General features: G+C 37.1%; 1 protein-coding gene across 1 annotated transcript in view; it reads right to left on the reverse strand.

The window, feature by feature from the left end:
• The window catches only part of TEX11 (testis expressed 11), a 338390-nt gene that overhangs the window by 160871 nt on the left and 154445 nt on the right, over positions 1-23074 (reverse strand). The window contains exons 12-13 of the mRNA XM_065900178.1: positions 15532-15613; positions 11936-12014 (exon numbers count right to left, since the gene is read on the reverse strand). Coding sequence (XP_065756250.1) covers positions 11936-12014; positions 15532-15613 — 161 coding nt within the window. The remainder of the gene's footprint in view (positions 1-11935; positions 12015-15531; positions 15614-23074) is intronic.

Raw genomic sequence — 23074 nt, forward strand, 5'->3', positions numbered from 1 at the left:
AGTGAAAGATCAGAAAGAGAGATTAAGGAAACAACCCCATTTACCACTGCAACAAAAAGAATAAAATACCTATGAATAAACGTACTTAAAGAGGCAAAAGACCTGTACTCAGAAAACTATAAGATACTGATGAAAGAAATCAAGGTGACACAGATGGAGAAATATACCATGTTCTTGGATTGGAAGAATAACATTGTGAAAATGACTCTACTACCCAAAGCAATCTACAGATTCAATGCAATCCCTATCAAACTATCAATGGCATTTTTCACAGAAAGAGAACAAAAAATTTCACAATTTATTGGAAACACAAAAGACCCCAAAGAGCCAAAGCAATCTTGAGAAAGAAAAACAGAGCTGGAGGAATCAGGCTCCCTGACTTCAGACTATACTACAAAGCTACAGTAATCAAGACAGTATGGTACTGGCACAAAAACAGAAATATAGATTAATGGAATAGGATAAAAGTCCAGAAATAAATCCATGCACTTTTGGTCACCGAATCTATGAAAGAGGAGATAAGAATATACAATGGAGAAAAGACAGTCTCTCCAATAAGTGGTGCTGGGAAAACTGGACAGCTATATGTAAAAGAATGAAATTAGAACACTTGCTAACACCGTACACAAAAATAAAATCAAAATGGATTAAAGACCTAAATGTAAGGCTGGATAGTATAAAATTCTCAGAGGAGAACATAGGCAGAAGACTCTTTGACATAAATAGTAGCAAGATCTTTTTTGATCCACCTCCTAGAGTAATGAAAATAAAAACAAAAATAAACAAATGTGATCTTATTAAACTTAAAAGCTTTTGCACAGCAAAGGAAACCATAAACAAAACGAAAAGACAACCCTCAGAATGGGAGAAAGTATTTGAAAACAAAGCAACTGACAAGGGATTCATCTCCAAAACATACAAACAGCTCACACAGCTCAACATCAGAAAAACAAACTACCCAATCAAAAAATGGGTGGAAGATCTAAATAGACATTTCTCAAAGTAAAACATACAGATGGCTAAAAACCACATGAAAAGGTGCTCAACATCACTAATTATTAGAAAAATGAAAATCAAAACTACAATGAGGTATCACCTCACACCAGTCCAAATGGCCATCATCAAAAAGTCTACAAGTAATAAATGCTGGAGAGGATGTGCCTAAAAGGGAACCCTCCTACACTGCTGGTGGGAATGTAAACTGGTACAGCCACTATGGAGAACAGTATGGAGTATCCTTAAAAAACAGAAAACAGAGCTACCATATGATCCAGCAATCCCACTCCTGGGCATATAACCTGAGAAAACCATAATTCAAAAAGAGTCATGTAGGGCTTCCCTGGTGGCGCAGTGGTTGAGAGTCCGCCTGCTGATGCAGGGGACATGGTTTCGTGCCCTGGTCCTGGAGGATCCAATGTGCCGCAGAGCAGCTGGGCCCATGAGCCATGGCCGCTGAGCCTGCACATCCGGAGCCTGTGCTCCGCAACGGGAGAGAGCACAGCAGTGAGAGGCCCGCATACCGCAAAAAAAAAAAAAAAAAAAAAAAAAAAAAGAGTCATGTACCACAATGTTCAAATAAAAAAGAGTCACGTACCACAATGTTCACTGCAGCACTATTTACAATAGCCAGGACATGGAAGCAACCTAACTGCCCACTGACAGATAAATGGATAAAGAAGATGTGGTACATATATATAATGGAATATTACTCAGCCATAAAAAGAAACAAAACTGAGTTATTTGTATTGAGGTGGATAGACCTAGAGTGTGTCATACAGAGTGAAGTAAGTCAGAAAGAGAAAAAAAAATACCATATGCTAACACATATATATGGAATCTAAAAAAACAAACAAACATCACTTTGAAGAACCTAGGGGCGGGACAGGAATAAAGATGCAGATGTAGAGAATGGACTGGAGGACTCGGGGAGGGGAAGGGGAAGCTGGGATGAAGTGAGAGATTGGCATGGACATATAACATATACAGACTACCTAATGTAAAACAGATAGCTAGTGGGAAACAGCTGCATAGCACAGGGAGCTCAGCTCAGTGCTTTGTGCCCACCTAGAGGAGTGGGACAGGTAGGGTGGGAGGGAGATGCAAGAGGGAGGAGATATGGGGATGTATGTATACGTATAGCTGATTCACTTTGTTATACAGCAGAAACTAACACACCATTGTAAAGCAATTATACTCCAATAAAGATGTTAAAACAAAAACCTGCGAGATATGTAATCAAGCTTTATTATTAACTGAATGATTGTACAAGCATGCTAACATAGTACAAACCTGTAAAAAATAGAAGCTATATTTTAAATTTGAAATCTAAAAATATAAACACTTAATTTATCAAATTTTCCTTTTGAAACTGATTATCTTCTTGATTTGGAAACAGAAAACTGAAACTTTTTCTTCTACATCAATATGTCAATGTCCATGCATACTGATAGGGAAGAAGTAGATACCTAAATGGAAATTTGGATAATGTTATCAATAAGAAAGTAGATGAATGAGTGATGACTGACCAAAAGCAGTAAATGTCTACTACATCTGATATTCCATATTTGTCTAATTAGAATTTAGTACCACAGTATAGTGAAGGTCAATTTGTAGTTCTTTATTCACATTAGTAATATTAATTGAGAAAGGCAAAATAAACAATATTTTTCACTATTATAATGTTGGAAATCAGAAAACATATTCTTAAGAATTCCATCTTCAAGTCTAAAACTTTGAGTATGTAGCTCAGGTAATCACTTCCATCTCTGGGAATCAGTTTCAGCATAGAAAAGTGAGTCAGATTAGTCCCTGCTAAATGAGTTTCCCAAAGAAACAACTTCCCTAAGAACATGTGAATTTAAATTTACATTCATTTACTTACTGCATTTGTAGAGAGATTCAGAGTGTTTACATGAGTTGTCATATTCACCACAGAGGTCAAGTCTTTGAGCTGAGGCAGGGGTTTTTCCCATAGATGACGTAAGTTTAATTCTTTCAACAGTTCAAAAAGATCTCTTTAGCACCTGTCATGAATGCTATGCTGCGTCACCCAGATTTTCCCTTCAACACTAAAATATTTATTTCCAGGTTGCTCTTTAGGAATTACCTAGGCTGAAGAGAGCTACCTCATCCAAGGTTATGCTCCCTTCCCAAGGCAGCTGGCATCCAATGACTAGTAAACACTGGGCTAGACCTGGTTTTCTCACCCTAACTGAGGACAATTCTGAATGGCCATCCCAGCTTCAGAGCATGCCATGGGGTAAAGCCGAAGCCTTATGGTGACTTTACATCAGCCCAACTTCTCCCTTTACCTAGCCCTGCCTCCTTTCCTTTCCCTCATAGGTGTTGATGCTGAGACCACCCCTTAATAAATTATCTGTACACTAATCTCCATCTTTAAAATCCACTTCTAGGGTAACCCAACATGTGACAGCACCACATCCAACTAAGCCCCTTAAATTCCAAGAAGTAGAGGCAACTACTCTACTGTGCATCAAATTCACCCAGCAAAGCAATAATCTCTTTTGAAGCCACAGAAGAATATCCAGCATACATGTGTTATTACTACATCCACATGTTTCATTTTTAGCTTTTTAGCACAGTGTTTCCTGGTAAATTATACAATTAATAGACTTGTCTTATATTCTTAAAAAATACTTCCACCTTGGATTTAAGTTCCAAATCAAGATTTATCCTAATAACTAACCATTGCAGAAATATCTCCTGTAGTCACACACAAATTGTTTTGATCAATCTACATTAAACTTATACGACACAGGTACTATGTTCAAAAGTTCTGTCTTATCAAAATTTTCATTGACACCACAAGTAAATACGCTTTACTGTGCAGTATTACATATGTCCATGCAACAGAAATACCACAAATAACTCTTTTAAAGCAACCTGTCTAATAAATTATCAGTCATACCTTCAACATGCCAAACAACAGCATTTCTGGTTAGATTTACACCTGAAACTTAAGAATACATTTTATGACTCACTCAGTAGACGCACTTTTGTAAACTTGTCATCTTTAAAAGGGTTTAATGCCTGGGCAATTGTTTTCCTTAATATAAAACTATATAACTGCATTTTACAACAGGATAGCTTATTTTATTAACTTTCCAAAATAAACCTGGTTGAAATTTCAGTCCTGTTATTGAATTTGATAAGTTTTCATTACATTGCTTTTGTGTATACTAGCCACCGTTTCTACTTTATTTCATTTCATAATGAACTATTAAGTTGTACTCATTTGATACCAACACACTTCTTTGCATATTAAACACAGGAATATTTTTTAATTTCCTTTCAGTCTAGCTTTCATTCCCTCACTTTTGATAGAGATGTGGATGCCATGGACATTTATTTTCCTCTTATATCTGCTATAAGAATAATGACACAAAGAAGATGATAAATGACAACCTGACACACAGGATATGGGAGAAAATAAGGCATTGTGGGGACTATGTCAAACTGGAGAATACATGTCCCACGTCTGAAGGTAACAACTGCCACTTGGTTCCAACTGATTATTGCTTAGTGGCAATATTAACCAAGTGTTTCCAGATTTTTTTCAAGTTTTTCAAGAGAACTCAAAAATCCAAATTTTTATGTGAAATTGTTAAATGCTGGCAATTAATGCATCCCTATGCAACACATCTGTGGTCATACCCAGGTCATAGGTCCACTGATTTGCAAACTCACTCTTATGTGATAAATTCCTTTTGAATGTAGTATTGGGGGGATAAGTTTCTCAGTCTTGAAGTCTGGAAAATTCAGAACTGTAGAAATTAAACAAGCCTTAAGCAACCAATGAATCAAAGAAGAAATCACAAGGGAGATTAGAAAATACTTAGGGAAGAATAAAAATGAAAACACAACATACTAAGACTTATGGGACACAGAAAAAGCAGCGCTATGGGAGAAATTTATAACTATAAAAGCTTACATTAAAACAAGAAAAGTCTCAAGTCAACCACCTAACTTTAGAACTTAGGGAATGAGGAGAAGAACTAAACCAAAAGCTAGCAGAAGGGAGGAAATAATAAAATTAGAGCAGAAATAAATGAAATAGAGGCCAGAACAAAATAATAAAATACTCAATGAAACTAAGAGTTGGTTTTTTTAAATGATAAAACTGACAAACCTTTAGCTAGATAGTTAACTAAGAAAAAAAGCAAGAAGACTCAAATAAATAAAATCAGAGATGAAAGAGGAGACATTAGGACTGATGCCACAGAAATCAAAAGGATTATAAAAGACCACTACTAAAACTTATACACTAATAAATTAGATAACCTAGAAGAAATAAATGCATCAATTCCTAGAAATGTACCAAGCCTGAATCATGAAGAAATAGAAAACCTGACAGACGTATAACTAGTAAAGAGATTGAAGCAGTAATCAAAAACCTTCTAACATAGAAAAGCCCAGGATCTGATGGCTTCACTCATAAATTCTACCAAATATTTAAAGAAAAATTAATGGCAATTCTTCTCAAACTCTTCCAAAAAATTGAAGAGGAGGGAACACTTCCATACTTATTTTATGATGCCAGCATTACCCTGATACAAAAACAGAAAAAGACACTATGAGAAAAGAAAACAACAGGCCAATATCACTGATGAATATAGTGTAAAAATCCTCAACAAAATACCACCAAACCAAATTCAACAGCATATTAAAAAGATCATACACCATGACCAAGTGGGACTTATTCCTGGGATGTAAAGATGGTTCAAAATACAAAAATCAGTAAATGTTATATACCACATTAACAGGATGAAAGATAAAAATCACATGATCATCTCAACAAATGCAGAAGAATCATCTGAAAAATTCAACACCCTTTCATAATAAACACACACAACAAGCTAAGGGTAGGAAACTACCTCAACATAATAAAAGCCATATGTGGAAATTTCCTGGTGGTCCAGTGGTGAAGAATCCGCCTTCCAATGCAGGGAACACGGGTTCAACCCCTGGTCAGTGAACTAAGATCCCACGTGCCACAGCGCAACTAAGCCCACGTGCCACAACTACTGAGCTCGCACACCTCAACGAGAGAGCCCGCGTGCCACAAACTACAGAGCCCATGAGCTCTGGAGCCCGCACTAGAGACAGAAAAACCCGCACCCCACAACTAGAGAGAAGCCCTGCACGCCACAACAAAGTGCCCATGTGCCGCAACAAAAGGATCTCGCGTGCCTCAAAGCAGATCCTGCATGCCACAACTAAGACCCAATGCAGCCAAGAAAGAAAGAGAGAGAAAGGGAGGAAGGGAGGGAGGGAGGGAGGGAGGGAGGGAGGGAGGGAGGGAGGGAGGGAGGGAGGGAGGGAGGAAGGAAGGAAGGAAGGAAGGAAGGAAATAAATTTTTTTTAAAAAGCCATATTGGAAAAACCCACAGTGAACATCATACTCAACAGTGAAAGGCTGAAACTTTCCTCTAAAATCAGGAACAAGGCAAGGAGGCCTGCTTTAGCCACTTTTGTTCAACATAGTATTGGACATCATAGCCAGAGAAATTAAGCAAGGAAAAGAAATAAAAGCCATCCATTCAAATTGGAAGGGAAGTAAAATTATCTTTGTTCATAGATGATTATGATCTTATATGTAAAAAACCCTAAAGATTCCACAAAAAAACCTATTAAAACTACTAAGTGAATTCAACGAAGTAGCAGGACACAAAGTCAACATGCAAAAATCAGTTGCATTTCTATATACAGACAAACAATCTGAAAAGAAAATTAAGAAAACAATCTCATATACAATAGCATAAAAAATACTTAAGCATTAACTTAACCAGGGAAGTGAAGGACTTGTATGATAAAATCTGCAAGACATTTCTAAACAAAATTAGAGGACACATAAATAAATGGAAAGAAATTCCATGTTCATGAATTGGAAGACAGTATTGTTAAGACGCCAATACTATCCAAAGTGATCTACAGATTAAATGAAGCCCATATCAAAATCCCAATGATTTTTTTGAAGAAATAGAACAATTCACCCTAAAATTCATATGCAATCTCAAGGAACTCTGAAGAATCAAAATGATTCTGAAAAAGAACAAAGCTGGAGAACTCGTATTAACTGATTTCAAAACTTACTACAAAATAACAGTTAAAAAAAAAGAAATGGAAGAGAACAGAATACACAGAAACAAACTCACATACATATTCAAATGATTTTTGACAAGAGTGCCAAGACCATTCAATGGGGAAAAGACAGTCTTCTCAACAAATGATACTGAGAAAACCAGTATCACATGCAAAAGAATGAAGTTGGACCCTTACTTTACACCATGTACAAAAATTAACTCAAAATAGATCCACGACCTAAATGTTAAGACCTAAAACTATAAAACTCCTAGAAGAAAACAAAGGGGAAAATCTTCATGTCATTGGATTTGTTAATGATTTCTTAGATATGACAACAAAAGAACAGGAAACAAACAAAAAAAAACCCACAAATTGGATTTTATGAAAAATTTTAAGTATTTTGTATCAGAAGGCACTATCAATAGAGTAAAAAGGCAACCCAAAGAATGGAAGAAAATATTTGCAAATGATTTATATGATAAGGGACTGATATCCAGAATACATAGAGAACTCCTAAAACTCAACATTAAACACCAAACGACTTGATTAAAAAACAGGCAGAGGACTAAAACAGACATTTCTCCAAAGAAGATATACAAATGGCCAAAAATGATGAAAAGATGGTCAACATGACTAGTCATTAAGGAAATGCAAATCAAAACTACATGATACCACCTCACACTCATTAGGATGGCTACTAATATATTTTTTTTTAAAAGTTGATGAGAATGTAGAGAAATTAGAACTCTAGTGTACTGCTGGTGGGAATGCAAAATGGTACATCCACTGTGAAAACAGTATGACAGTTCCTCAAAAAATTAAAAATAGAATTACATTATCCAGCAGTTCCACTTCTGGGCATATAACCAAAAGAATCAAAAGCATGTTCTCAAAGAAATATTTTTACATCTACATTCACAGCAGCATTAGTCATAATAGCTAAAACATGGAAGTTTTATCTTCCATCTGTAAATAAATGGATAAGCAAAATGTGGTATATACACACAATGGAATATTCTTAAGCCTTAAAATGGAACAAAATTCTGACACATGCTACAACATGGGTGAAACTTGAGGACATTATGTTAAGTGAAATGAGTCAGTCACAAAAAGACAAATACTGCATGATTCCACTTAAATAACGTACCTAGAGTAGTCAAATTCATAGAGATGAAAAGTAGAATGGTGGTTGCCAAGGACTGGGAGAAGTGGGGAACAGAGAATTTATTGTTTAATGGGTAAAGAGTTTCAGTTTTGCAAGATGAAAAGAGTTCTGGAGATGGACTGTGGTGATGTTTGCAGAATATGAATGTACCCGTTACCAATGAAGTGTACACTTTATGATTAGTATAGTAAGTTATGTGTATTTTACCACAATAAAAGAAACTGGGAAAGAGTTTTATTGGGACACAGCCACCCACATTTATTTATATATTGTCTATGGCTGCTTTTGCACTATAATGGCAGAGTTGAGGAGTTGTGACAGAAACTCTGTGGCCCGCAAATCTAAAATATATACTATCTTGTCCTTTAAGAAAAAGTGTGCTAATCTGAATTAAATGAAGACAGGTGGGCATGCCTACCAAATCTGAGGATGACATAAACTGGGAGGAGTAGTTAATATACTGTGTGACAGAATCAAAATTCACAAAAATCAGAACTGAAAAAGAATAAGCTGTAACAATCAGGTTGAAACTTAACAGCTTATTAAGTATGTATGAGATAACAGAAAATAAATGTTGGTCTCTGCCCCCGATTCTCAGAACTGAGCCTCTACAGCCCTTATAATTTCCTAAAGTGATAAGAACACTAGGAGCATTGTTAAAATGCCCATACTGCCCAAAGCAATCTACAGATTTAATGCAATCCCTATCAAAATACCCGTGACATTTTTCACAGAACTGGAACAAAAAATCCTAAAATTTATATGGAACCACAAAAGACTGCAAACAGTCAAAACCATCTTGAGAAAAAAGAATAAAGTTGGAGGTATCACACTCCTTGACTTCAGGCTATACTACAAAGCTACAGTAATCAAAACAGTATGGTACTGGCACAAACACAGATCAATGCAACAGAATAGACAGCCCAGAAATAAACCCACGCACCTATGGTCAATTAATCTACAACAAAGGAGGCAAAAATATACAAGAGAGAAAAGACAGTCTCTTCAACAACTGGTGCTGGGAAAACTGGCTAGCTTACATGTAAAAGAATGGAATTAGAACATTTTCTCAGACAATATACAAAAATAAATTCAACATGGATTAAAGACCTAAACGTTAAGACTGGAAATTATAAAACTCCTAGAAGAAAATATAGGCAGAACACTCTTTGACATAAATAGTAGCAGTTATTTTTTTGGATTTGTCTCCTAAGGCAAAGGAAACAGAAGCAAAAATAAACAAATGGGGCCTAATTAAGTAAAAGCTCTTGCACAGCAAAGGAAACCATCAACAAAATGAAAAGATAACCTACTGAACAGGAGAAAATATTTGCAAATGATATGACCAACAGGAGTTAAGATGCAAAATACATCAACAGCTCATACAACTCAATATCAAGAAAACAAACAACCTGATTAAAAAAAGGGCAGAGGACCTGAACAAACATTTTTCCAAAGAAGATATACAGATGGCCAACAGGCACATGAAATATGCTCAACATCACTAATCATTAGAGAAATGCAAATCAAAACCACACTGAGATGTCACCTCACACACGTCAGAATGGCTATGATCAAAAAGACCACAAATAACAAATTTTGGTGAGGATGTAGAGAAAAGGGAGCCCTCTTGCACTGTTGGTGGGAATGTAAATTGGTGCAGCCACTGTGAAAAACAGTATGGAGGTTCCTCAAAAAACTAAAAATAGAACTACCATATGATCCAGCAATTCCACTCCTGGGTATATATTCAAAACAAACAAAAACACTAATTCGAAAAGATACATGCACCCCAATGTTCACAGCAGCATTATTTACAACTGCCAAGATACAGAAGCAACCCATCAACAGATAAATGGATAAAGAAGATGTGGTATATATATAAAATGGAATGTTACTCAGCCATAAAAAAGAATGAAATCTTGCCATTGCAACAACATAGATGGACTTAGAGGGTATTATGCTTAGTGAAATAGGTCAGACATAGAAAGACAAATACTGTATGTTATCACTTACATGTGGAATCTAAAAACTAAAATGAACAAATGTAACAAAACAGAAATAGACTCACACATATAGAAAAGAGTAGTGGTTACCAATGAGGAAAGGGAAGGGGGTAGTGGCAAACGGGTAGGGGATTAAGAGGCACGAACTACTATGTATGAAATAAATAAGCTACAAGGATATATTGTACACCACAGAGAATATAGTCAGTATTTTATAATAACTTTAAATGGAGTATAATCTATAAAAATATTGAATCACTATGTTGTACACCTGACACTAATATAATATGGTAAATTAACTATACTTCAATTTTAAAAATTAAACAAAACAGTGGTTCTCAGAACCACCTGGAGGACTAATATAGAATACAGAGGTCTGGGATTGTTGGAGTAAGGTAGGGCCTGATCTCTCTGCTTTTACCACATTCACTAGTGATTATTTTTTAATAAGCTTTATTGAGGTATAATTCACATACCATACAATTCATCCATTTGAAGTGTATGATTCAATGGTTTTTAGTATATTCCCAGAGTTGTGCAACCATCATACAATTTCAGAACATTTTCATTATGCCAAAGAGAGACCCCCCATGCCCATTAGTAGTTGCTCCACGTATCCCCCCAATTCTCAAAGCCCTAGGCAACCACAAATCTACTATCTGCTTCTATAAATGTGCCTGTTCTGGAAATATCATAAAAATGGAATGATACAATATGTGGTCTTTGTGACTGGCTTCTTTCACTTACCATGTTTTTAAGGTTCATCCACGTTATAACATGTATCAGTACTCTGTTTCTTTTTATTGCCAAATGAGTATACTACATTTTGTTTATCTTTTCATCAGTTGACAGACATTTTGGTTGTTTCCACATTTGATTATTAAAAATAATGCTGTTATGAACATTCATATACACGTGTCTGTACGGACACGTTTCCTGTTTAACTTAGGAGTGGAACTGCTGGGTCATATGGTAACTCTATTTAACTTATTGAGGAACTAACAGGCTGTTTCCAAAGTGGCTGCACCATTTCACATTCCCCCCAGCAGTGTATGAGGGTTATAATTTTTCCACATCCTTGTCAATTTCTGTTATTATCTATCGTTTTGATTACAGCCATCCTAGTAGTGTGAAGCAGTTTCTCATTGTGGTTTTGATTTGCATTTCCCTGATGGCTAACGATGTTGAGCATCTTTTCAAGTGATTCCCCAGTAACTGTGATGAACACTGAAGTCTGAAAACCACTAAGAGGTCTGCAAATACATTAAGGTCCCTTTTGACATTAATGATCCCATGAAGAGCCAGAGAGGTATATCATTTGCAGAACTACACTTGCACATGCCTTCCTGTTCCACATGCCACTGGCCTACAAGTTAACCTAGTCAACTCCTGTTTTATAAAACCCTATCTTACTCCTTTCGCATTTTATTTTAAAAAATTTTAATATAAATTTTAAAATTGACTTGACTACGGATTGTTTAAATCATTTAAGCAAGCAGTTCCATCTTCTAATTTGATTAGCACAATGGGAAATATTGTGCTCTGTGAATATGGATGGAGGGAGGTAGATATATAGATATAGACAGATATAATTCAATATATGTTAATGGAAACCTTAGAAAAATGTTAGTCTTTAAAGAAAAAATCATTTCTTCTATACCTTTCATGATACATCAGCAGTTTAGCAATGCTCAGACAGAAGTCTAAAGACATGTCACAATGTAGTATTTCCATGATAGCTAACAAATAGAACAAAGGAAATAATCAAATTAGTTTCACTTTTTAGGAACCTTAGCTATTTTCAGTAATTTTCCTCTGTTCAAAATCTACTTTCTAAATGTTTGCCATATACCATGTCTTGCCTAACAATTTACCAAAGTCTTTTTATGTAGCAATAATATCCAATGCTAGAGAGAGTGCAGTAAAACAGGCAAAGTAACTTTTTGAAAAGCAATTTGACTACTATCTGCTAAGAACACAGTGGATAAAAACTTGGGCTCTGAAGTCAGACAGATCCATATTTGAAACCACTTTCCACTTTCATGGCCATAGGCAAGTTACTTAGTTTTTCTGCACCTCAGTTTTGTCATCTGTAAAGTGGAGAACAAATCACCAATCTCTCAGGGCTGATGAAAGAGTTACATGAGATAATGTATGTAAATTACATAGCAAAGGACCTAGCACTTAGTAAGCATTCAGTAAATGAAAGTTGCTATTATTATTATTCCCTTTACTTCAGAAATTGTACTTCTGAAAATTCATCTGAAATAAATGTGGGGAAATGTAATGAAAAGGATATTAAAAGCAATATAAATTATAACAATAAAAAGGACATATACTGAGCGTCCACTGTAGGGTAGTGATAAATTACTATGCAACCATTAAAATTGTTAAGTATGAAATAAAACTGTTTTTCATTTAAAAAATGAATATGCACCAATATGAAAAATGGTTATAAGATTAGTAAAAAAACGAAACTGGAAAACAAAGGCTGTCTGTACTATATAGGCACAATTCTGTAAAACAAGCAAATTAATATAGAAAAATACTGAAAATAAATCATCAAATTTCTAAAAGTGATTGTGTTTAGATTATTCAAAAAATAACTGATGAGTGTATTCTCTGTGCCAGGAACTGTGCTTGGTGCTGGGAATCCAGCAGTGGACAAAACACACAAAAATCTCTGCTACCAAGGAGTTGATATTCCAATGGATGGTGGACAATGGTTATTTTTAGTATTTTCCAGAAACTTCCTTAATGGGTATGTTATACCCTTTCACAATAAAAAAATTATATATATTTTTAAATTTCTACTTTTCCTACTATAAAAAATACCAGTGAAGTTCTAATGAAAAACACCACTTAGGTTGACCATTCTTTTTTTTAAAATAAATATATGTATTTATTTATTTCTGGCTATGTTGGGTCTTTATTGTTGTGCATGGGCTTTCTCTAGTTGTGGCGAGTGGGTGCACAGACTTCCCATTGCGGTGGCCTCTCTTGTTGCAGAGCACGAGCTCTAGGTGTGAGGGCTTCAGTAGTTGTGGCTCACAGGCTCTAGAGCGCAGGTTCAGTAGTTGTGGCACACGGGCTTAGTTACTCCACGGCATGTGGGATCTTCCCGGACCAGGGCTCGAATCCGTGTGCCCTGCGCTGGCAGGTGGATTCTTTTTCTTTCTTTTTTTTTTTTTTTTTGCAATACGTGGGCCTCTCACTGTTGTGGCCTCTCCCGTTGCGGAGCACAGGCTTCCGGACGTGCAGGCTCAGTGGCCATGGCTCACGGGCCCAGCCGCGCTGCGGCATGCGGGATCTTCCTGGACCAGGGCACGAACCCGTGTCCCCTGCATCGGCAGGTGGACTCTCAACCACTACGCCACCAGGGAAGCCCTGGCAGGTGGATTCTTAACCACTGTGCCACCAGGGAAGCCCAGGTTGACCATTCTTGAAGTATTTTCATTAGCAAAGAAATGAAGAGATTATAAAAATACAAGTTTCATATATACTTTTTTTAAAATTAATTAATTTTTGGCTGCATTGGGTCTTTGTTGCTGCGTGTGGGCTTTCTCTAGTTGCAGCAAGTGGGGGCTACTCTTCATTGTGATGTGTGGACTTCTCATTGCAGTGGCTTCTCTTGTTGTGGAACACGGGCTCTAGGCGCGGGTTTCAGTAGCTCTGGCTTGTGAGCTCAACAGCTGTGGCTCACGGGCTCTAGAGCACAGGCTCAGTAGTTGTGGCACACGGGCTTAGTTGCTTCAGGGCATGTGGGATCTTCCCAGACCAGGGCTCGAACTCGTGTCCTCTGCATTGGCAGGCAGATTCTTAACCACTGCACCACCAGGGAAGTCCCCATATATACTTTTAATACAAAGTGAAAGATTATTATTTTAAACTATAGAAAACTTAAATTCATGAAGTTTCCTAGTTTGTAATCTGATGTTGCAACTCGATCAAGAGCATCTAGACTGAGTTAAGTAAAAACAATCTGGAAATAAAGAATAATTTCATTTTAAATTCTGTTTCTTTTCTACATTTTGATAAAAAAAACTGTAATGGGGAATTCGAGTCCAAAATTAATCAACTTCAAACTAGGTGACTCCAATAATCTCTCTGATCTTCCCATATTATATTAGCTTTAGTAAGATTATTCCTTTAATTGGTTTGTTGGTTTGTTTATTCCTGTACTGAAAAAAAAGAGGAGTTGTCTTTCTGGCTCCTAATAAATTTCAACCTGTGTATATCTGAGCTGATACTGTTACCTAGACATGCAGAATCCTCTATATATTTCAGCTTCTGAGGTCTCTTAGTGATTGGCTAATATTCTAGAAGTCACAGAAAGTTTCAGCAGTACTAAACTGGCACTAAATTTAGAGCAACTTCCAAATCTGATTACTGCCCTACTTATTATAAATTCTTATTGTTTACTAGATAATCAGTTATTATACTAACATATAATTTTATATAGTAAAAATAATGCAGCTCTATAATGCAATTAAATTTTTATGCAGTAAAAAATATAAAGCATGTATACATTAAAAAATTTAGAGTAAATTATTTTTATGACTAAACATAATTGAAATACTGTTAAGGGGCCAGTGTGCATAGAGATATTATGCCTCACTTAATTCATCTATATAGTAGTAATAACAACAATAATAATAACTACAATAATAGGTAATATTTATTGCACACTAACTATGTACCAGGCATGGAACTAAATGCTTTACATACTTTTCCTCATAGGATTCTCAAAACAACACAGTGAGGTAGACATTAATATTACATTTCTTTTAAAGATGAAGAAACTGAAGCACAGAAAAGTTGTCACTTGCCAAATGACCCACAGCTGTGTATCAGGATGTTTATGTTGTGATGTGCACATTCTAGTCCCTTGAGAATTTTGAAAAACAAATAGCAATATTTATACAAGTAATTATAAATGGCACAGCATTACAAAGGCTTTTTCTATCAATAGGCTATCTTTCTTCATGGTGGGCAGGTTGGGCAGCTGCAATTTTCTGCTAGACTAAAGTAAAACTGATAGCTTTTATTCAGCTCTTTTTTACTACTTGTTAAATTTGCTACTATTCTTTCTTCCTTCTCCTTTTCTTCCTGACTGACAATCTTATGTGCTCAATTTCCTTCTCAGTCACCATCAAATTATACCTATGCTAGTATACTACAAAAGATCTTACATTCAATAAATTGGTGTTAATATTTCAAAATTGTGTACTCTTCACACACAGAGATGTTATTTACCTCCAAGAAATTCTTCTTTAGCTGTTTCATACTTCAAGAGGATTTTCATCTTTAAGGAAAGCCCACCTGGAGTTAAATGTTCCTATTTTAAACAAAGAAATCACAATGATATTAACACTGTGAAATATAAAAGACAATTTTCAAGTAATTGCCTGTTTTAGTCAACCACAGCAAGATGTATCATGACCAAAGTAAATCAAAATTATAAAAAAATCAAATCATAACATCCAGTCTATTCCTGAGGATATTTTCTGGTATTTTATTCAATCTAAATGAAATAGTAAAAGGAAAAGAACATGTAAACATTTCTGTTGAGTGGCAAGCATTTAATGGCAAGGCCAATACTTAAACTGTGAGAATGTTAAGACCTTGTCTTGGTAAGCAAAACCCCAAACATCAATTAGGTTTGTTTTCTTTTGAGACTTTAATAACAACGAAGGTCCTTTGCAAACAATGGCTGAATGAAATAGAAAACATATTGTCTTTCCTATAGGATACGCCTATCATACTTACTATTAATAACAATGTACTCTAAATGGTTTTTCCAAGTCCTTGCTAGTTGGACCTGCTTCCACTTTTGCCTGACAGTGTACATCTTTACACAGCAGTCTACGATTAAAAGTGCAGTCTAGGTTCACAGAATAGAATTTTTCTCTCTACAATGTCAATTAACCTCTACATGAACACTGTACTCATTAGCTCCAAGCTCTGCAAAAAATTACTGCGTTTCATGGGTGAGATGCCTAAAGAATGGAAAGTTAGGGAAAAAGTAACTACTGGTATTAAAAGCATTTGCAAATAAAGATAATATCAGTCCAAAGAATAAACTAAGATTGCATTATAACTTATTGCATTACCACCTTTCCTAACGGGCATGATGGAATATCTCTTGGGCTCAAGACATATTCCACATATTAGCAATGAACAATCCAAAAGTGAAGTTAAGAAAATAATTCCATTTATAATAGCATCAAAAAGAATAAAATACATAGGAATAAATTTTAAAAATAAGGGCAAGACTTCTATACTGAAAACTACAAAACATTATTGAAAGAAATTAAAGACCTAAATAAATAAAAATACATCCCATATTCCTGATTGGAAAACTTAATATTGTTCAGATAGCAATAATCCCCCAATTGATCTACAGATTCAATGCAATCAAATTTCCAGCTGGTTTCTTTGTAGAAATTGACAGGCTGACCCCAAAATTCACATGAAAGTGCAAGGGATGCTGAAATAATCTTGAAATAGAACAAAGCAGGAGGACTCATGCTTGCAATTCCAAAGTGGTATACCACTTTACACTAACATCAGCTGTGGATGAGAATTCCCAGTGTTCCACATCCTTGTCAACACCTGGAATTATCCGACTTCTAAGTTTTTGCCAATCTACTGGGTATTTTACCTACTTTAAGGTGTTCTTCTTATCTTCCTAGCCCCTTACTGTGAGGCTTTCCTAAGGCTCAGCTTCTATAAAACTACTCCTTTTCCTACATTCTCTCCTTCAGAAATCTTACCAATTTTTCAGGCTACAAATATCATTTTAGGTAAAAAAAAATCTGTTGCAAGACTTTTTTGGGGGGTAACAGCTTTAATGAGCTATAATAAACATATACAATTCACCCATTTGAAGTACACAACTCAGAGGACTTCCCTGATGGCACAGTGGTTAAGAATCCACCTGCCAATGCAGGAGACACGGGTTTGAGCCCTGGTCTGGGAAGATCCCACATGCTGTGGAGCAACTAAGCCAGCGAGCCATAACTACTGAAGCCCGTGCACCTAGAACCTGTGCTCTGCAACAAAAGAAGTCACTGCAATGAGAGGCCCACGCACCACAATTAAGAGTGGCCCCCGCTCACTGCAACTAGAGAAAAGCCCGCACCCAGCAACGAAGACCCAACACAGCCCTAAATAAATAAATAAAATTTTAAAATACCCTTGACATTTAAATAAATAAAAATAATAAAGTATACAACTTGGGACTTTGCTGGTGGTCCAGTGGTTTAGAATCTGCCTTCCAATGTAGGGGACATGGGTTCGATCCCTGGCTGGGGAACTAAGATCCCACATGCTGCAGGGCATCTAGGCCCTCGTGCTACAACTACAGAGCCCATGTGCTCTGGAGCCCGCGCGCCACAACTAGAGAGCCCGCGTGCCGCAACTACTGAGCCCGCACACCATAACTAGAGAGAAGCCCGCATACTGCAACAAAGAGCCAGCATGCTGCAATGAAAGATCCTGCATGCCGCAACTAAGATCCGATGCAATTATGAATAAAGCTGCTATAAACAACCATGTGTAGGTTTTGTGTGTACATAAGTTTTCAACTTCTTTGGGCAAATAGCATGGAGTGCAATTACTGGACTATATAGTAAAAGTATGTTTAGTTTTGTAAGAAATTGCCAAACTGTCTTCCAAAGTGGCTGTACCAGTTCATGTCTTTTTAATATCCAATATGATGAAATGAGAAGTATGCATAAAGCATTTTTCCTGCATGTTGAAGTACCGTGGTAGCTGTTTCCAGGAAAAAAACACTTGTGTGATTATTTGAACTGCAAGCTGAACAAGCCATATTTGTCACAGAATACCATTTTTAGACAAACCTCAGTTATTCCAACATGGGTATTTGGCAGACATTTTCACAAAAATGAAAGAAAAAGGAAAACAGCTGATGGTATTTTATTCATAATTGCCAAAACTTGGAAGCAACCAAAACATCCTTGAGTAGGTGAATAGATAAATAAACTGTGGAACATTCAGACAATGGAATATTGTTCAAAGTTACAAAGAAATGAGCTATCAAGCTATGAAAAGACATGGAGGAATCTTAAATGCATATCACTAACTGAAAGAAGCCAATCTGAAAAGGCTACATACTATAGGATTCCAATTATATGACACTGTGGAAAAGGCAAAACTACAGAGTCAGTAAAAAGATCAGTGGTTGGCAAGGGTTAGGGGAAAGGGAGGGATGAATAGGTGGAGCACAGAGGAGTTCTAGGACAGTGAAACTACTCTGTATGATAAGTATAAATGGATACATGCCATTACACATTTTTCCAAACCCTTAGAACATACAACACTAAGAGTGAACTCTAATGTAAACAGTGGACTTTAGGTGATAATGACGTGTCAATGCAGGCTCATCAGTAGTAACAAACGCACTACTTTGGTGGGGACTTTGATAGCTAGGAAGGCTGTGCACGAGTAGGAGCAGGATGTGTATGGGAAATCTCTGTACCTTCTGCTTAATTTTGCTGTGAACTTAAACTGCTCTAAAAAATTGTCTCTAAAAAAAAAAGAACACTCCAATTAAAATCAAAACAAAATAAAGACGTGCACTCAAGAGTTGATTTAAAAAACAACAGCGATGCAGCCAAAAATAAATAAAGATTTTTTAAAAAATAAAGTACACAACTCAATGGGTTTTACTATATACACAAAGTTGTTTATCAGTTTTAGAACAGTTTCATCACCACAAAAAGAAACCTTGTACCCTTTAATAGTCATTCTCTATTCCCTCCAGTGCCACCTCACCCCAACACCCAGGCAAACACTATTCTACTTTCTGTATCTATATATTTGCCTATTTGGGACATTTCATGTAAATGGAATGATATAATATGTGTTCTTTTGTGGCTGGTTTTCTTCAATTGGCATAATGTTTTCAGGGTTCATTAATGTTGTACCATGTATCAGCACTACATTCATTTTTATGGCCAAATAATATTCTTTAGTGTGGATATACCACATTTTATCTGTTCATCAATTGATGGACATATGGGCTGTTTCCATATTTTGGCTGTTGTAAATAGTGGTGCTATAAACATTCATGCACGAGTATTTATGTGGACACATGTTTTCAGTTCTCTTGAGTATACACCTAGGAGTGGAAGTGCTGGGTCATATGGTATCTCTATGTTTAACTTTTAGAGGAACTGCCAAACTGTCTTCCAAAGTGGTTGTACCATTTCCACCAGCAGTGTATAAATGTTTTAATTATTCCACATTCACACCAATAATTGTTTTTGTCCATTTAAAAAAATATAGTCATTTTTAGTGAGTGTGAAGTGGTCCCTCATTGTGCTTCTGATTTGCATTTCCCTGATAATTAGTGATATTGAGCATCTTTCCATATTCTTATTGGCCTATGGTATACCTTCTTTGGAGAAATACCTATTCAAATCCTTTGCTCATTTTTAATTGGGTTGTCTTCTTACTACTGAGTAGTAAGAGATTTTTATAAAAATATATCCTGGATACCAGACACTTATACATAATTTGCAATTATTTTCTCCTATGGGTTGTGTTTTTACTTTCCTGATGGTTTCATTTGAAGCAAAATTTATGTATGTATGTATGTATGTATTTATTTATTTATGGCTGTGTTGGGTCTTCGTTGCTGCGCGCAGGCTTTCTCTAGTTGCGGCAAGCGGGGGCTACTCTTCGTTGTGGTGCACGGGCTCCTCACTGCAGTGGCTTCTCTTGTTGTGGAGCACAGGCTCTAGGCGTATGGGCTTCAGTAGTTGTGGCACACGGGCTCAGTAGTTGTGGCTTGCAGGCTCTAGAGCACAGGCTCAGTAGTCGTGGTGCATGGGCTTAGTTGCTTTGTGGCATGTGGGATCTTCCCAGACAGGGGCTCAAACCCATGTCCCCTGCATTGGCAGGCATATTCTTAACCACTGTGCCACCAGGGAAGTCCCAAAAAATTTTAACTTTAATGAAGCCCGACATCATCTAATTTTCCTTTTTCTCTTGTGCTTTTGGTGTCTTACCTAAGCAACCAAGACTTTTCCAATTTCACTGTACTGATAATTTTCAAAAACAACTTTGTGGAATAACATAAGGCTACCAAATTTTAATTTCTCCTCAAAAACTAATTTTTAAAAATATTACTATCTGTTCCAGTTCCAGCCAAGATGGAGCATGACAACTATAGTCTATATCCTCCACTAATTACAACTAAAAGCCCTGAACAAGATCTACAAAGCAACAACCTGAGGACTCTGAAAAGTAAACAAAAGCAGAAAGATTGTAGTGAGTCATCAAAACATGGAGAAGTGGACTGTATGGGAATGGTGAGTATCCTGGGGTTTTTTTTCTCTTTTATCTAATGGTATTGGAAGTTTGTCTGTCTTGTGCCAAATCTCTGAATGAGGCCAAAAAGAAATGTTTGTCTGGATGATTGGCGCATGCGGGGGGAGGGGAGTCTGGAGGATTTTTTAACAGGCTCTACCTTCACATAGATATGGAGTTCAAATTTATACTACTCGGACTTCCCTGGTGGCGCAATGGTTAAGAATCCGCCTGCCAATGCTGGGGACACAGGTTTGAGCCTTGGTCTGGGAGGATCCCACATGCCGCGAAGCAGCTAAGCTCGTGTGCCACAACTACTAAGCCTGTGCTCTAGAGCCCACGAGCCGCAACTATGGAGCCCGTGTGCCACAGCTACTGAAGCCCGCGTGCCACAGCTACTGAAGCCCGCGTGCCTAGAGCCCGTGCTCCACAGCAAGAGAAGCCACTACAATGAGAAGCCTGTGCACCACAACAAATAGTAGTCCCTGCTTGCCGCAACTAGAGAAAGCCCGCGTGCAACAACGAAGACCCAAAACAGCCCAAAATAAATAAATAAATTTTATTTTAAAAAATTTATACTACTCATGTGTAAAGCTGAAAAATCAAAATAGAAGTAGCCAAAAGAGTGATATCTCTCAGACATCTGGCTAAGGCAAATAGATGTAGGGCCATGGACTTCCCTGGTGGTCCAGTGGTTAAGACTTCGCCTTCCAATGCAGGGGGTGTGGGTTCAATCCCTTGTTGGGGGGCTAAGATCCCACATGCCTCGGGGCCAAAAAACCAAAACATAAAACAGAAACAATATTGTAACAAATTCAATAAAGACTTTAAAAATGGTCCACATCAAAAAAAAAAATAGATATATGGCCATGTCCTCAATCCAGGTTGTAAAGGATTCTAAAAGATTAACACTAAAGATAAACTAACAACCCCAAATTACAAAGCACATGGGGAAATGTTTCATACCAAGCAAGAGTTAGGAGTACTACTAACTGCAGGATCAAACCGTTTCCAAGTACAGGAATACCTCATTTTATTGCACTTCACTTTATTGCACTTCACAGATACTGTGTTTTTTACATACATACACACATACATACTAAACACAGATACTGTGTTTTTTACAAACACAGATACTGTGTTTTTTTTGTTTGTTTGTTTTGCGTTTCGCGGGCCTCTCACTGTTGTGGCCTCTCCCATTGCGGAGCACAGGCTCCGGACGCGCAGGCTCAGCGGCCATGGCTCATGGGCCCAGCCGCTTCGCAGCATGTGGGATCTCCCCAGACCGGGGCACGAACCTGTGTCCCCTGCATCGGCAGGCGGACTCTCAACCACTGCGCCACCAGGGAAGCCCCGAGATACTGTGTTTTTACATTTTGTGTTAATCCTGCATCAAGCAACTCTATCAGTGCCATTTTTCTGATAGCATTTACTCACTTTGTGTTTCTGTGTCACATTTTGGTCATTCTTGCAATATTTCAAATTTTATATTATTATATTTGTTATGGTAATCTGTGCTCAGTGATTTTTGATGTTACTATTGTAATTGTTCTGGGATGCCATGAACTGTGTCCATACAAGATGGCGAACTTAAACGTTGTCTGTATTCTGACTGCTCCACCAACTGGGCAGCCCCCCATCTCTCTCCCTCTCCTCAGGCCTCCCTAGTCCCTGAGACCCAACAGTATTGAAATTAACCAATTAATAACCCTACAAAGGCCTCTAAGTGTTCACATGAAGAGTCGTATGCCTCTCACTTTAAATCAAAAGCTAGAAATAATTAAGCTTAGTGAGGAAGGCATGCTGAAAGCCAAGATAAGCTGAAAGCTAGGCCTCTTGTACCAGTTAGCCAAGTTCTGAATGCAAAGGAAAAAGTCTTGAAGGAAATGAGAAGTGCAACTCCAGTGAACACATGAATGATAAGATAGTGAAACAGTCTTATTACCGATACAGAAAGTTTTAGTGGTCTGGAAAGAAGACCAAACCAGCCAAAACATTCCCTTAAGCCAAAGCCTAATCCAGAGCAAGGTCCTATCTCTCTTCAATTGTATGAAGGTTGAGAGAGGTGAGGAAGCTACAGAACAAAAGTTTAAAGCTAGCCGAGATTAGTTCATGAGGTTTAAGGAAAGACGCTGACTCCTTAACATAAAAGTACAAGGTGAAGCAGCAAGTGCTAATGTAACAGCTACAGCAAGTTATCCACCATATCTAGCTAAGATAATCAATGAAGGTAGCTACATTAAACAACAGATTTTCACTGTAGGCAAAACAGCCTTCTAATGGAAGAGGATGCCATCTAGGACTTTCATAGCTAGAGAGAAGTCAATGCTTGGCTTCAAAGCTTCCAAGGCCAGGGTAACTCTCTTGTTAGAGACTAATGTAGCTGGTGACCTTCAGTTGAAGCCAATGCTCATTAACCGCTCCTAAAATCCTAGGGCCCTTAAGAATTATGCTAAATCTA

Source organism: Phocoena phocoena, chromosome X (assembly GCF_963924675.1).
Source record: "Phocoena phocoena chromosome X, mPhoPho1.1, whole genome shotgun sequence".
NCBI lineage: Eukaryota > Metazoa > Chordata > Mammalia > Artiodactyla > Phocoenidae > Phocoena > Phocoena phocoena.